This window comes from Oncorhynchus masou, chromosome 12 (genome assembly GCF_036934945.1).
Source record: "Oncorhynchus masou masou isolate Uvic2021 chromosome 12, UVic_Omas_1.1, whole genome shotgun sequence".
NCBI classification, from domain to species: Eukaryota; Metazoa; Chordata; class Actinopteri; order Salmoniformes; family Salmonidae; genus Oncorhynchus; species Oncorhynchus masou.
Window position 1 is genome coordinate 235,001 of NC_088223.1, and position 17,893 is coordinate 252,893.

Consider the following 17,893-nt stretch of genomic DNA (forward strand, 5'->3'; position numbering starts at 1 on the left):
GGTAACAGGATAACAGGGTAACAGGATAACAAGATAACAGGGTAACAGGATAACAGGGTAACATGATAACATGGTAACAGGATAACATGGTAACAGGGTAACAGGGTAACAGGATAACAGGGTAACATGATAACAGGGTAACAGGGTAACAGGATAACAGGATAACAGGATAACATGGTAACAGGATAACAGGATAACAGGGTAACAGGATAACAGGATAACAGGATAACAGGATAACAAGATAACAGGGTAACAGGGTAACAGGATAACAGGGTAACATGGTAACAGGATAACAGGATAACAGGGTAACAGGATAACAGGATAACATGGTAACAGGATAACAGGGTAACATGGTAACAGGGTAACAGGATAACAGGGTAACAGGATAACAAGATAACAGGGTAACAGGATAACAGGGTAACATGATAACATGGTAACAGGATAACATGGTAACAGGGTAACAGGGTAACATGATAACAGGGTAACATGATAACAGGGTAACAGGGTAACAGGATAACAAGATAACAGGGTAACAGGATAACAAGGTAACAGGGTAACAGGGTAACAGGATAACAAGATAACAGGGTAACAGGATAACAGGGTAACATGATAACATGGTAACAGGATAACAGGGTAACAGGGTAACAGGGTAACATGATAACATGGTAACAGGATAACATGGTAACAGGATAACAGGGTAACAGGATAACAGGGTAACATGATAACAGGATAACAGGATAACAGGATAACAGGATAACAAGATAACACGGTAACAGGGTAACAGGATAACAGGGTAACATGATAACAGGGTAACAGGGTAACAGGATAACAAGATAACAGGGTAACAGGATAACAAGGTAACAGGGTAACAGGATAACAGGGTAACATGATAACAGGGTAACAGGGTAACAGGATAACAAGATAACAGGGTAACAGGATAACAAGGTAACAGGGTAACAGGATAACAGGGTAACATGATAACAGGATAACAAGATAACAGGGTAACAGGATAACAAGGTAGCAGGGTAACAGGGTAACAGGGTAACAGGATAACAAGATAACAGGGTAACAGGATAACAAGGTAACAGGGTAACAGGATAACAGGGTAACATGATAACAGGGTAACAGGGTAACAGGATAACAAGATAACAGGGTAACAGGATAACAAGGTAACAGGGTAACAGGATAACAGGGTAACATGATAACAGGATAACAAGATAACAGGGTAACAGGATAACAAGGTAGCAGGGTAACAGGATATCAGGATAACAAGATAACACGGTAACAGGGTAACAGGATAACAGGGTAACATGATAACAGGGTAACAGGGTAACAGGATAACAAGATAACAGGGTAACAGGATAACAAGGTAACAGGGTAACAGGATAACAGGGTAACATGATAACAGGGTAACAGGGTAACAGGATAACAAGATAACAGGGTAACAGGATAACAAGGTAACAGGGTAACAGGATAACAGGGTAACATGATAACAGGATAACAAGATAACAGGGTAACAGGATAACAAGGTAGCAGGGTAACAGGATATCAGGGTAACATGATAACAGGGTAACAGGGTAACAGGATAACAAGATAACAGGGTAACAGGATAACAAGGTAACAGGGTAACAGGATAACAGGGTAACATGATAACATGGTAACAGGGTAACAGGGTAACAGGATAACAGGGTAACAGGATAACAGGGTAACAGGATAACAGGGTAACAGGATAACAGGGTAACAGGATAACAGGGTAACAGGGTAACAGGGTAACAGGATAACAGGGTAACAGGATAACAGGGTAACAGGATAACAGGGTAACAGGATAACAAGATAACAGGGTAACAGGGTAACAGGATAACAGGGTAACAGGATAACAGGGTAACAGGATAACAAGATAACAGGGTAACAGGGTAACAGGATAACAGGGTAACAGGATAACAGGATAACAGGGTAACAAGGTAACAGGGTAACAGGGTAACAGGGTAACAGGGTAACAGGATAACAGGATAACAGGGTAACAGGATAACAGGGTAACAGGATAACAGGATAACAGGGTAACAGGGTAAAGGGTAACAGGGTAATAGGATAACAGGATAACAGGGTAACAGGGTAACAGGGTAACAGGATAACAGGATAACAGGGTAACAGGATAACAGGATAACAGGGTAACAGGATAACAGGATAACAGGGTAACAGGATAACAGGATAACAGGGTAACAGGGTAACAGGGTAACAGGGTAACAGGGTAACAGGGTAACAGGATAACATGGTAACAGGATAACAGGGTAACAGGGTAACAGGATAACAAGATAACAGGGTAACAGGATAACAAGGTAACAGGGTAACAGGATAACAGGGTAACATGATAACATGGTAACAGGGTAACAGGGTAACAGGATAAAAGGGTAACAGGATAACAGGGTAACAGGATAACAGGGTAACAGGATAACAGGGTAACAGGGTAACAGGATAACAAGATAACAGGGTAACAGGATAACAAGGTAACAGGGTAACAGGGTAACAGGATAACAAGATAACAGGGTAACAGGATAACAGGGTAACATGATAACATGGTAACAGGATAACATGGTAACAGGGTAACAGGGTAACAGGATAACAGGGTAACATGATAACATGGTAACAGGATAACATGGTAACAGGATAACAGGGTAACAGGATAACAGGGTAACATGATAACAGGGTAACAGGATAACAGGATAACAGGATAACAAGATAACACGGTAACAGGGTAACAGGATAACAGGGTAACATGATAACAGGGTAACAGGGTAACAGGATAACAGGATAACAAGATAACACGGTAACAGGGTAACAGGATAACAGGGTAACATGATAAAAAGGTAACAGGGTAACAGGATAACAAGATAACAGGGTAACAGGATAACAAGGTAACAGGGTAACAGGATAACAGGGTAACATGATAACAGGGTAACAGGGTAACAGGATAACAAGATAACAGGGTAACAGGATAACAAGGTAACAGGGTAACAGGATAACAGGGTAACATGATAACATGGTAACAGGGTAACAGGGTAACAGGATAAAAGGGTAACAGGATAACAGGGTAACAGGATAACAGGGTAACAGGATAACAGGGTAACAGGGTAACAGGGTAACAGGATAACAGGGTAACAGGATAACAGGGTAACAGGATAACAGGGTAACAGGATAACAAGATAACAGGGTAACAGGGTAACAGGATAACAGGATAACAGGGTAACAAGATAACAGGGTAACAGGGTAACAGGATAACAGGGTAACAGGATAACAGGATAACAGGGTAACAAGGTAACAGGGTAACAGGGTAACAGGGTAACAGGGTAACAGGGTAACAGGATAACAGGATAACAGGGTAACAGGGTAACAGGGTAACAGGATAACAAGATAACAGGGTAACAGGATAACAAGGTAACAGGGTAACAGGATAACAGGGTAACATGATAACATGGTAACAGGGTAACAGGGTAACAGGATAACATGGTAACAGGGTAACAGGGTAACATGATAACAGGGTAACATGATAACAGGGTAACAGGGTAACAGGATAACAAGATAACAGGGTAACAGGATAACAAGGTAACAGGGTAACAGGGTAACAGGATAACAAGATAACAGGGTAACAGGATAACAGGGTAACATGATAACATGGTAACAGGATAACAGGGTAACAGGGTAACAGGGTAACATGATAACATGGTAACAGGATAACATGGTAACAGGATAACAGGGTAACAGGATAACAGGGTAACATGATAACAGGATAACAGGATAACAGGATAACAGGATAACAAGATAACACGGTAACAGGTTTAACAGGATAACAGGGTAACATGATAACAGGGTAACAGGGTAACAGGATAACAAGATAACAGGGTAACAGGATAACAAGGTAACAGGGTAACAGGATAACAGGGTAACATGATAACAGGGTAACAGGGTAACAGGATAACAAGATAACAGGGTAACAGGATAACAAGGTAACATGGTAACAGGATAACAGGGTAACATGATAACAGGATAACAAGATAACAGGGTAACAGGATAACAAGGTAGCAGGGTAACAGGATAACAGGGTAACATGATAACAGGGTAACAGGGTAACAGGATAACAAGATAACAGGGTAACAGGATAACAAGGTAACAGGGTAACAGGATAACAGGGTAACATGATAACATGGTAACAGGGTAACAGGGTAACAGGATAACAGGGTAACAGGATAACAGGGTAACAGGATAACAGGGTAACAGGATAACAGGGTAACAGGATAACAGGGTAACAGGGTAACAGGGTAACAGGATAACAGGGTAACAGGATAACAGGGTAACAGGATAACAGGGTAACAGGATAACAAGATAACAGGGTAACAGGGTAACAGGATAACAGGGTAACAGGATAACAGGGTAACAGGATAACAAGATAACAGGGTAACAGGGTAACAGGATAACAGGGTAACAGGATAACAGGATAACAGGGTAACAAGGTAACAGGGTAACAGGGTAACAGGGTAACAGGGTAACAGGATAACAGGATAACAGGGTAACAGGATAACAGGGTAACAGGATAACAGGATAACAGGGTAACAGGGTAACAGGGTAACAGGGTAACAGGGTAATATGATAACAGGATAACAGGGTAACAGGGTAACAGGGTAACAGGATAACAGGATAACAGGGTAACAGGATAACAGGATAACAGGGTAACAGGATAACAGGATAACAGGGTAACAGGATAACAGGATAACAGGGTAACAGGGTAACAGGGTAACAGGGTAACAGGGTAACAGGGTAACAGGATAACATGGTAACAGGATAACAGGGTAACAGGGTAACAGGATAACAAGATAACAGGGTAACAGGATAACAAGGTAACAGGGTAACAGGATAACAGGGTAACATGATAACATGGTAACAGGGTAACAGGGTAACAGGATAAAAGGGTAACAGGATAACAGGGTAACAGGATAACAGGGTAACAGGATAACAGGGTAACAGGGTAACAGGATAACAAGATAACAGGGTAACAGGATAACAAGGTAACAGGGTAACAGGGTAACAGGATAACAAGATAACAGGGTAACAGGATAACAGGGTAACATGATAACATGGTAACAGGATAACATGGTAACAGGGTAACAGGGTAACAGGATAACAGGGTAACATGATAACATGGTAACAGGATAACATGGTAACAGGATAACAGGGTAACAGGATAACAGGGTAACATGATAACAGGGTAACAGGATAACAGGATAACAGGATAACAAGATAACACGGTAACAGGGTAACAGGATAACAGGGTAACATGATAACAGGGTAACAGGGTAACAGGATAACAGGATAACAAGATAACACGGTAACAGGGTAACAGGATAACAGGGTAACATGATAACAGGGTAACAGGGTAACAGGATAACAAGATAACAGGGTAACAGGATAACAAGGTAACAGGGTAACAGGATAACAGGGTAACATGATAACAGGGTAACAGGGTAACAGGATAACAAGATAACAGGGTAACAGGATAACAAGGTAACAGGGTAACAGGATAACAGGGTAACATGATAACATGGTAACAGGGTAACAGGGTAACAGGATAAAAGGGTAACAGGATAACAGGGTAACAGGATAACAGGGTAACAGGATAACAGGGTAACAGGGTAACAGGGTAACAGGATAACAGGGTAACAGGATAACAGGGTAACAGGATAACAGGGTAACAGGATAACAAGATAACAGGGTAACAGGGTAACAGGATAACAGGGTAACAGGATAACAGGGTAACAGGATAACAAGATAACAGGGTAACAGGGTAACAGGATAACAGTGTAACAGGATAACAGGATAACAGGGTAACAAGGTAACAGGGTAACAGGGTAACAGGGTAACAGGGTAACAGGATAACAGGATAACAGGGTAACAGGATAACAGGGTAACAGGATAACAGGATAACAGCGTAACAGGGTAACAGGGTAACAGGGTAACAGGATAACAGGATAACAGGGTAACAGGGTAACAGGATAACAGGATAACAGGGTAACAGGATAACAGGATAACAGGGTAACAGGATAACAGGATAACAGGGTAACAGGATAACAGGATAACAGGGTAACAGGGTAACAGGGTAACAGGGTAACAGGGTAACAGGATAACATGGTAACAGGATAACAGGGTAACAGGGTAACAGGATAACAAGATAACAGGGTAACAGGATAACAAGGTAACAGGGTAACAGGATAACAGGGTAACATGATAACATGGTAACAGGGTAACAGGGTAACAGGATAAAAGGGTAACAGGATAACATGGTAACAGGATAACAGGGTAACAGGATAACAGGGTAACAGGGTAACAGGATAACAGGGTAACAGGATAACAGGATAACAGGGTAACAGGATAACAGGGTAACAGGATAACAAGGTAACAGGGTAACAGGGTAACAGGATAACAAGGTAACAGGGTAACAGGGTAACAGGATAACAGGGTAACAGGATAACAGGGTAACAGGATAACAAGATAACAGGGTAACAGGGTAACAGGATAACAGGGTAACAGGATAACATGATAACAGGGTAACAAGGTAACAGGGTAACAGGATAACAGGGTAACAGGATAACAGGATAACAGGGTAACAAGGTAACAGGGTAACAGGGTAACAGGGTAACAGGGTAACAGGATAACAGGATAACAGGGTAACAGGATAACAAGATAACAGGGTAACAGGATAACAAGGTAACAGGGTAACAGGATAACAGGGTAACATGATAACAGGGTAACAGGGTAACAGGATAACAAGATAACAGGGTAACAGGATAACAAGGTAACAGGGTAACAGGATAACAGGGTAACATGATAACAGGGTAACAGGGTAACAGGATAACAAGATAACAGGGTAACAGGATAACAAGGTAACAGGGTAACAGGATAACAGGGTAACATGATAACATGGTAACAGGGTAACAGGGTAACAGGATAAAAGGGTAACAGGATAACAGGGTAACAGGATAACAGGGTAACAGGATAACAGGGTAACAGGGTAACAGGGTAACAGGATAACAGGGTAAAAGGATAACAGGGTAACAGGATAACAGGGTAACAGGGTAACAGGATAACAGGGTAACAGGATAACAGGGTAACAGGATAACAAGATAACAGGGTAACAGGGTAAAAGGATAACAGGGTAACATGATAACAGGGTAACAGGGTAACAAGGTAACAGGGTAACAGGGTAACAGGGTAACAGGGTAACAGGATAACAGGGTAACAGGATAACAGGGTAACAGGATAACAGGGTAACAGGGTAACATGATCACAGGATCACAGGGTAACAGGGTAACAGGGTAACAGGATAACAGGATAACAGGGTAACAGGATAACAGGGTAACAGGGTAACAGGATAACAGGATAACAGGGTAACAGGATAACAGGATAACAGGGTAACAGGGTAACAGGGTAACAGGGTAACAGGGTAACAGGATAACATGGTAACAGGATAACAGGGTAACAGGGTAACAGGATAACAGGGTAACAGGGTAACAGGATAACAAGGTAACAGGGTAACAGGATAACAGGATAACAGGGTAACATGATAACATGGTAACAGGGTAACAGGGTAACAGGATAAAAGGGTAACAGGATAACAGGGTAACAGGATAACAGGGTAACAGGATAACAGGGTAACAGGGTAACAGGGTAACAGGATAACAGGGTAACAGGATAACAGGGTAACAGGATAACAGGGTAACAGGATAACAAGATAACAGGGTAACAGGGTAACAGGATAACAGGGTAACAGGATAACAGGGTAACAGGATAACAAGATAACAGGGTAACAGGGTAACAGGATAACAGGGTAACAGGATAACAGGATAACAGGGTAACAAGGTAACAGGGTAACAGGGTAACAGGGTAACAGGGTAACAGGATAACAGGGTAACAGGGTAACAGGATAACAGGGTAACAGGATAACAGGGTAACAGGATAACAGGGTAACAGGATAACAGGATAACATGGTAACATGGTAACAGGATAACAGGGTAACAGGGTAACAGGGTAACAGGGTAACAGGATAAAAGGGTAACAGGATAACAGGGTAACAGGATAACAGGATAACAGGATAACAGGGTAACAGGGTAACAGGGTAACAGGATAACAGGGTAACAGGGTAACAGGGTAACAGGGTAACAGGGTAACAGGATAACAGGATAACAGGGTAACAGGGTAACAGGATAACAGGGTAACAGGGTAACAGGATAACAGGATAACAGGGTAACAGGGTAACAGGGTAACAGGGTAACAGGATAACAAGATAACAGGATAACAGGGTAATAGGGTAACAAGATAACAGGATAACAAGGTAACAAGGTAACAGGGTAACAGGATAACATGATAACAGGATAACAGGGTAACAGGATAACAGGGTAACAGGATAACAGGATAACAGGGTAACAGGATAACAAGGTAACAGGGTAACAGGATAACAGGGTAACAGGGTAACAGGGTAACAGGGTAACAGGATAACAGGGTAACAGGGTAACAGGATAACAGGGTAACAAGGTAACAGGGTAACAGGGTAACATGGTAACAGGATAACATGATAACAGGATAACAGGGTAACAGGATAACATGATAACAGGATAACAGGGTAACAGGGTAACAGGATAACATGGTAACAGGATAACAGGGTAACAGGATAACAGGATAACATGGTAACAGGATAACAGGGTAACAGGGTAATAGGGTAACAGGGTAACAGGGTAACAGGGTAACAGGGTAACAGGATAACAGGGTAACAGGGTAACAGGATAACAGGATAACAGGGTAACAGGATAACAGGATAACAGGATAACAAGGTAACAGGATAACAGGGTAACAGGGTAACAGGGTAACAGGGTAACAGGGTAACAGGATAACAGGATAACAAGGTAACAGGATAACAGGGTAACAGGGTAACAGGGTAACAGGATAACAGGATAACAGGATAACAGGGTAACAGGATAACAGGATAACAGGATAACAGGGTAACAGGATAACAGGGTAACAGGATAACAGGATAACAGGATAACAAGGTAGCAGGATAACAGGGTAACAGGGTAACAGGGTAACAGGGTAACAGGATAACAAGATACCAGGATAACAGGGTAATAGGGTAACAAGATAACAGGATAACATGGTAACAGGGTAACAGGGTAACAGGATAACAGGGTAACAGGATAACATGATAACAGGGTAACAGGGTAACAGGATAACAGGGTAACAGGGTAACAGGATAACAGGGTAACAGGATAACATGATAACAGGATAACAGGGTAACAGGATAACAGGGTAACAGGATAACAGGGTAACAGGGTAACAAGGTAACAGGGTCACAGGATAACAGGATAACAGGATAACAGGATAACAGGATAACAGGGTAACAGGATAACAGGGTAACAGGATAACATGGTAACAGGGTAACAGGGTAACAGGATAACAGGGTAACAGGATAACAGGATAACATGATAACAGGATAACAGGGTAACAGGATAACAGGGTAACAGGATAACATGGTAACAGGGTAACAGGGTAACAGGATAACAGGGTAACAGGATAACAGGATAACAGGGTAACAGGATAACAAGGTAACAGGGTAACAGGGTAACAGGGTAACATGATAACATGATAACAGGATAACAGGGTAACAGGATAACAGGGTAACAGGATAACAGGATAACAGGGTAACAGGATAACAAGGTAACAAGGTAACAGGGTAACAGGATAACAAGGTAACAAGGTAACAGGGTAACAGGATAACATGATAACAGGATAACAGGGTAACAGGATAACAGGGTAACAGGATAACAGGATAACAGGGTAACAGGATAACAAGGTAACAGGGTAACAGGATAACAGGGTAACAGGGTAACAGGGTAACAGGGTAACAGGATAACAGGGTAACAGGGTAACAGGGTAACAAGGTAACAGGGTAACAGGGTAACAGGGTAACAGGATAACAGGATAACAGGATAACAGGGTAACAGGGTAACAGGATAACAGGATAACAGGGTAACAGGGTAACAGGGTAACAGGATAACAGGGTAACAGGGTAACAGGGTAACAGGATAACAGGATAACAGGGTAACAGGGTAACAGGGCAACAGGGTAACAGGGTAACAGGATAACAGGGTAACAAGGTAACAGGATAACAGGGTAACAAGGTAACAAGGTAACATGGTAACAGGATAACAAGGTAACAAGGTATCAGGGTAACAGGATAACATGATAACAGGGTAACAGGGTAACAGGGTAACAGGGTAACAGGATAACAGGATAACAGGGTAACAGGATAACAAGGTAACAGGGTAACAGGGTAACAGGGTAACAGGGTAACAGGATAACAGGGTAACAGGGTAACAGGGTAACAGGGTAACAAGGTAACAGGGTAACAGGGTAACAGGGTAACAGGGTAACAGGATAACAGGGTAACAGGGTAACAGGGTAACAGGATAACATGATAACAGGGTAACAGGGTAACAGGGTAACAGGATAACAAGGTAACAGGGTAACAGGATAACAGGATAACAGAGTTGACGTGTTTTGTTCGGTCCGCTCACTTTTCCACCACAAAATATTTAAAAAATTGCTAAAAAATAGAGATGTTTAATGTTTCACCATATTAAAACAAAATTTCAGTTTAAATAAAAGGGTTGACCTGAAAATGAATGACTAATCACATGAAATAAATAATAATCTTCAGAAATGACATTGTCAAAGCAACAATAGAACGAGGTCTACAATGATGGTGAAACGTGAAGACATCTTTGGATGGGTTGAAATCCTCCTCAAAGTGATACAGGGTACATGTCAAAATGACAGAGGGACATGTCAAAATGCTGAATTTGGGCACTTTAGCCTATATTCATGTAAAAATCTGATTTTGTCACGATCGTTGGAAGCATACTAGGACGAATGTGCAGAGTGATCTGGGTTCCACATCTTTTTATTTAAAGTAAGTGAACCACACAACAAAACAATAAACGAAATGTGACGCCAATGGCGTGCTAACAGGTAACTACACATAAACAATATATCCCACAAACACAAGTGAGAAAAATGCTAGTTAAATATGATCCCCAATTGGAGACAACGATTACCGGCTGCCTCTAATTGGGAATCATACAAATCACCAACATAGAAATACTAAACTAGAACCCCACATAGAAAATATAAACTAGAATTCCCCCCAGTCACGCCCTGACCTACTATACTATAGAGAAACAAAGGCTCTCTATGGTCAGGGCGTGACAGATTTATTGAATTCTCCAGGTGGTCTATATTAAGGCCACTTCATTTAATTTAACAGCCTTTTAAAATTAAATACATATCAAAAAGGACACAAAATGCACTCTTTGGTGGAATGACCCATGTAATATGTTTCCACCAGTTCTAGTAGGTTCCACCTGAATGCTGTTCTTCTCTGATGCTGTTACAGGGGAGGCTCGGGGACCAGCATCAATGGCCAGCAGGGTGACAACATAGAGATGGTGGACAACCGAGTCCAGGTGCTGAAGTCTGTCCCGGTCAACCTGTCGCTCAACACTGACCACCTGGACAAGAGAGTAAACATGTCCCTCAACACTGACCACCTGGACAAGAGGGAGGAGTACGGGGTGGGGACGGGTGATGGACCTGGGGCTATTGCCTTGGTGAAGGCAGAGATGTTTGCCCCGGTGTTCATGGGTCCTGGGGTTGGGACGGGGGTGCACTACCGAGTAGAGGGCGAGGAGCAGGAGTCAAGGGTTGTCTATGAACAGATGAGTCCGTATGTATCCGATGTGTCAATAGTTAGTCACGGAGGATATGTTAAGGAGGACCAGCGCAGCACGCCTGATGACAGCCCGTATGAAGAGGAGAGCGATGTGGTAAGAGGATGTTAGGACTTATGTGTTAATCATGTATATTCTTAAGTTATGTTAAAAGCCCAGTGCAGTCAAAAACCTGATATTCCTATTCCACACTGAGGTTGGTATAATACTGTGACATTGTGAAAATGATGATAATGCCCATTTAGCGTTAGAGCTATTGGAATAGACTGCCACAAGTTTCAGCCTGTTTTGGTAGGATGGCGTTTTGGCTTGGCTGGTGAGACATCGCCAAGCGGTATATTGATTAATATACCATTAAGAAAGAGAGTTCCAAACCTCTCTGCCAATAACAGGTAGTTTTCTGTTTCCCCTCCCCACTCAAACCACTCCCAGACAGTTCTAGATAAATTATTGCTTGAGAAATTCCTCTTTGCTATTTTTGACCATTTTTATTTAAAACATTCACAGTAAGGTACTTAATTGTTACTCAGCAATGTTTTGATATTGAGATAACAGCTGTACTGGACCTTACAGCTATAACACCACGGCGAAAACTCATTACAATCACATTACAACTTAGAATTATGTGATTGCAACCTGTCTGCCCACTTGGGAAGGATACTTCCCTTTAGCAAATTGTTAATACTGATGCCCCAATATGCTATAGAACTGGAAAAGCCAAAATGTCAGTAAATGAACCAAAGTGTTGATTAACTTCCTCTAAATGTACCATAGTTGGTTCCCCTTTCCTTGTCTGACTGACTGCCTGACACATTGATGTTTCCCCCCCAACAGAAATACCACACACCGAAGTCTATAGCACAGGAAGAGTTTATCTTCGACCAACAAGTAGTGTAAGTCACTACTCCAAACACATCCACAACATACTGTCCAATTAGACAATATACAGCATTTTTGTTGGCTGAGATATCCACCAGTCATATCTACAGACTAATCATGTGTTGTGTCTTCTAACAGGGATACGTTTCAGTACAAGCTGGAAGCCACCAGGTCACTGCGTGTGAAGCAGGGGGAGGGGCCCATGACGTACCTGAACAAGGGCCAGTTCTACGCTGTGACGCTCAGCGAGCTGGGAGCTAACAAACGCCTGAGACATCCAATCAGCAAAGTCAGGGTGAGTTGAAGAATGAGAACGAAGAATGCACATCTTTAGTACTCTGGGAACTAACTAGCACATCTTTAGGAGTACTCTGGGAACTAACTAGCACATCTTTAGCACTCTGGGAGTTAACTAGCACATATTTAGGAGTACTCTGGGAACTAACTAGCACATCTTTAGGAGTACTCTGGGAACTAACTAGCACATCTTTAGCACTCTGGGAGTTAACTAGCACATATTTAGGAGTACTCTGGGAACTAACGAGCACATCTTTCGTACTCTGGGTGTTAAGTAGCACATATTTAGGAGTACTCTGGGAGTTAACTAGCACATCTTCAGTACTCTGGGAGTTAACTAGCACATCTTTAGTACTCTGGGAGTTAACTAGCACATATTTAGTACTCTGGGAACTAACTAGCACATCTTTAGTACACTGGGAGTTAACTAGCACATCTTTAGTACTCTGGGAGTTAACCATCACATCTTTAGTACTCTGTGAGTTAACTAGCACATCTTTAGGAGTACTCTGGGAACTAACTAGCACATCTTTAGTACTCTGGGAGTTAACTAGCACATCTTTAGGAGTACTCTGGGAACTAACTAGCACATCTTTAGTACTCTGGGAACTAACTAGCACATTTTTAGTACTCTGGGAATTAACTAGCACATCTTTAGGAGTACTCTGTGAACTAACTAGCACATCTTTATTCATCTGGGAGCTAACTAGCACATCTTTAGGAGTACTCTGTGAACCAACTAGCACATCTTTAGTAATCTGGGAGCTAACTAGCACATTTTTAGTACTCTGGGAACTAACTAGCACATCTTTAGTACTCTGGGAACTAACTAGCACATCTTTAGGAGTACTCTGGGAGTTAACTAGCACATTTTTAGGAGTACTCTGGGAACTAACTAGCACATCTTTAGTACTCTGGGAACTAACTAGCACATCTTTAGGAGTACTCTGGGAACAATCTAGCACATCTTTAGTACTCTGGGAGTTAACTAGCACATCTTTAGTACTCTGGGAGTTAACTAGCACATCTTTAGTACTCTGGGAACTAACGAGCACATCTTTAGTACTCTGGGAACTAACTAGCACATCTTTAGTAGTCTGGGAGTTAACTCTCACATCTTTAGGAGTACTCTGGGAACGAACTAGCACATCTATAGTAATCTGGGAGCTAACTAGCACATCTTTAGGAGTACTCTGGGAACTAACTAGCACATCTTTAGTAATCTGGGAGCTAACTAGCACATTTTTAGTACTCTGGGAGTTAACTAGCACAGTTTTAGTACTCTGGAAACTAACTAGCACATCTTTATTACTCTGGGAGTTAACTAGCACATCTTTAGGAGTACTCTGGGAACTAACTAGCACATTTTTAGTACTCTTGGAACTATCTAGCACATCTTTAGTACTCTGGGAATTAACTAGCACATCTTTAGTACTCTGTGAACTAACTAGCACATTTTTAGTACTCTGGGAGATAACTAGCACATCTTTAGTACTCTGGGAGTTAACTAGCAGATCTTTAGTACTCTGGGAGTTAACTAGCACATCTTTAGGAGTACTCTGTGAACTAACTAGCACATCTTTATTAATCTGGGAGCTAACTAGCACATCTTTAGGAGTACTCTGTGAACCAACTAGCACATCTTTAGTAATCTGGGAGCTAACTAGCACATCTTTAGTACTCTGGGAACTAACTAGCACATCTTTAGGAGTACTCTGGGAGTTAACTAGCACATTTTTAGGAGTACTCTGGGAACTAACTAGCACATCTTTAGTACTCTGGGAACTAACTAGCACATCTTTAGGAGTACTCTGGGAACAATCTAGCACATCTTTAGTACTCTGGGAGTTAACTAGCACATCTTTAGTACTCTGGGAGTTAACTAGCACATCTTTAGTACTCTGGGAACTAACGAGCACATCTTTAGTACTCTGGGAACTAACTAGCACATCTTTAGTAGTCTGGGAGTTAACTCTCACATCTTTAGGAGTACTCTGGGAACGAACTAGCACATCTATAGTAATCTGGGAGCTAACTAGCACATCTTTAGGAGTACTCTGGGAACTAACTAGCACATCTTTAGTACTCTGGGAGTTAACTAGCACATATTTAGTACTCTGGGAACTAACTAGCACATCTTTAGTACTCTGGGAGTTAACTAGCACATCTTTAGTACTCTGGGAGTTAACCATCACATCTTTAGTACTCTGGGAGTTAACTAGCACATCTTTAGGAGTACTCTGGGAACTAACTAGCACATCTTTAGTACTCTGGGAGTTAACTAGCACATCTTTAGGAGTACTCTGGGAACTAACTAGCACATCTTTAGTACTCTGGGAACTAACTAGCACATTTTTAGTACTCTGGGAACTAACTAGCACATCTTTAGTAGTCTGGGAGTTAACTCTCACATCTTTAGGAGTACTCTGGGAACGAACTAGCACATCTATAGTAATCTGGGAGCTAACTAGCACATCTTTAGGAGTACTCTGGGAACTAACTAGCACATCTTTAGTAATCTGGGAGCTAACTAGCACATTTTTAGTACTCTGGGAGTTAACTAGCACAGTTTTAGTACTCTGGGAACTAACTAGCACATCTTTATTACTCTGGGAGTTAACTAGCACATCTTTAGGAGTACTCTGGGAACTAACTAGCACATTTTTAGTACTCTTGGAACTATCTAGCACATCTTTAGTACTCTGGGAATTAACTAGCACATCTTTAGTACTCTGTGAACTAACTAGCACATTTTTAGTACTCTGGGAGTTAACTAGCACATCTTTAGTACTCTGGGAGTTAACTAGCACATCTTTAGTACTCTGGGAGTTAACTAGCACATCTTTAGGAGTACTCTGTGAACTAACTAGCACATCTTTATTAATCTGGGAGCTAACTAGCACATCTTTAGGAGTACTCTGTGAACCAACTAGCACATCTTTAGTAATCTGGGAGCTAACTAGCACATTTTTAGTACTCTGGGAACTAACTAGCACATCTTTAGTACTCTAGGAACTAACTAGCACATCTTTAGGAGTACTCTGGGAACAATCTAGCACATCTTTAGTACTCTGGGAGTTAACTAGCACATCTTTAGTACTCTGGGAGTTAACTAGCACATCTTTAGTACTCTGGGAACTAACGAGCACATCTTTAGTACTCTGGGAACTAACTAGCACATCTTTAGTAGTCTGGGAGTTAACTCTCACATCTTTAGGAGTACTCTGGGAACGAACTAGCACATCTATATTAATCAGGGAGCTAACTAGCACATCTTTAGGAGTACTCTGGGAACTAACTAGCACATCTTTAGTAATCTGGGAGCTAACTAGCACATTTTTAGTACTCTGGGAGTTAACTAGCACAGTTTTAGTACTCTGGGAACTAACTAGCACATCTTTATTACTCTGGGAGTTAACTAGCACATCTTTAGGAGTACTCTGGGAACTAACTAGCACATTTTTAGTACTCTTGGAACTATCTAGCACATCTTTAGTACTCTGGGAATTAACTAGCACATCTTTAGTACTCTGTGAACTAACTAGCACATTTTTAGTACTCTGGGAGTTAACTAGCACATCTTTAGTACTCTGGGAGTTAACTAGCACATCTTTAGTACTCTGGGAGTTAACTAGCACATCTTTAGGAGTAATCTGGGAACTAATTAGCACATCTTTAGTAATCTGGGAGCTAACTAGCACATCTTTAGGAGTACTCTGTGAACTAACTAGCACATCTTTAGTAATCTGGGAGCTAACTAGCACATCTTTAGGAGTACTCTGTGAACCAACTAGCACATCTTTAGTAATCTGGGAGCTAACTAGCACATCTTTAGTACTCTGGGAGTTAACCATCACATCTTTAGTACTCTGGGAGTTAACTAGCACATCTTTAGGAGTACTCTGGGAAATAACTAGCACATCTTTAGTACTCTGGGAGTTAACTAGCACATCTTTAGGAGTACTCTGGGAACTAACTAGCACTTCTTTAGTACTCTGGGAACTAACTAGCACATTTTTAGTAGTCTGGGAACTATCTAGCACATCTTTAGTACTCTGGGAATTAACTAGCACATCTTTAGGAGTACTCTGTGAACTAACTAGCACATCTTTATTAATCTGGGAGCTAACTAGCACATCTTTAGGAGTACTCTGGGAACTAACTAGCACATCTTTAGTAATCTGGGAGCTAACTAGCACATTTTTAGTACTCTGGGAACTAACTAGCACATCTTTAGTACTCTGGGAACTAACTAGCACATCTTTAGGAGTACTCTGGGAGTTAACTAACACATTTTTAGGAGTACTCTGGGAACTAACTAGCACATCTTTAGTACTCTGGGAACTAACTAGCACATCTTTAGGAGTACTCTGGGAACAATCTATCACATCTTTAGTACTCTGGGAGTTAACTAGCACATCTTTAGTACTCTGGGAGTTAACTAGCACATCTTTAGTACTCTGGGAACTAACGAGCACATCTTTAGTACTCTGGGAACTAACTAGCACATCTTTAGTAGTCTGGGAGTTAACTCTCACATCTTTAGGAGTACTCTGGGAACGAACTAGCACATCAATAGTAATCTGGGAGCTAACTAGCACATCTTTAGGAGTACTCTGGGAACTAACTAGCACATCTTTAGTAATCTGGGAGCTAACTAGCACATTTTTAGTACTCTGGGAGTTAACTAGCACAGTTTTAGTACTCTGGGAACTAACTAGCACATCTTTATTACTCTGGGAGTTAACTAGCACATCTTTAGGAGTACTCTGGGAACTAACTAGCACATTTTTAGTACTCTTGGAACTATCTAGCACATCTTTAGTACTCTGGGAGTTAACTAGCACATCTTTAGTACTCTGGGAGTTAACTAGCACAGTTTTAGTACTCTG

At 41.5% G+C, this 17,893-nt stretch overlaps 1 protein-coding gene across 2 annotated transcripts in view; it reads left to right on the forward strand.

Annotated features, from left to right (window-relative positions):
• Positions 1 to 17,893, forward strand: part of grhl2b (grainyhead-like transcription factor 2b) — a 154,121-nt gene that overhangs the window by 40,164 nt on the left and 96,064 nt on the right. For both annotated transcript variants that reach the window (XM_064979419.1, XM_064979418.1), the window contains exons 4-6: positions 11,492 to 11,921; positions 12,660 to 12,718; positions 12,843 to 12,999. In XM_064979419.1, coding sequence (XP_064835491.1) covers positions 11,492 to 11,921; positions 12,660 to 12,718; positions 12,843 to 12,999 — 646 coding nt within the window. The remainder of the gene's footprint in view (positions 1 to 11,491; positions 11,922 to 12,659; positions 12,719 to 12,842; positions 13,000 to 17,893) is intronic.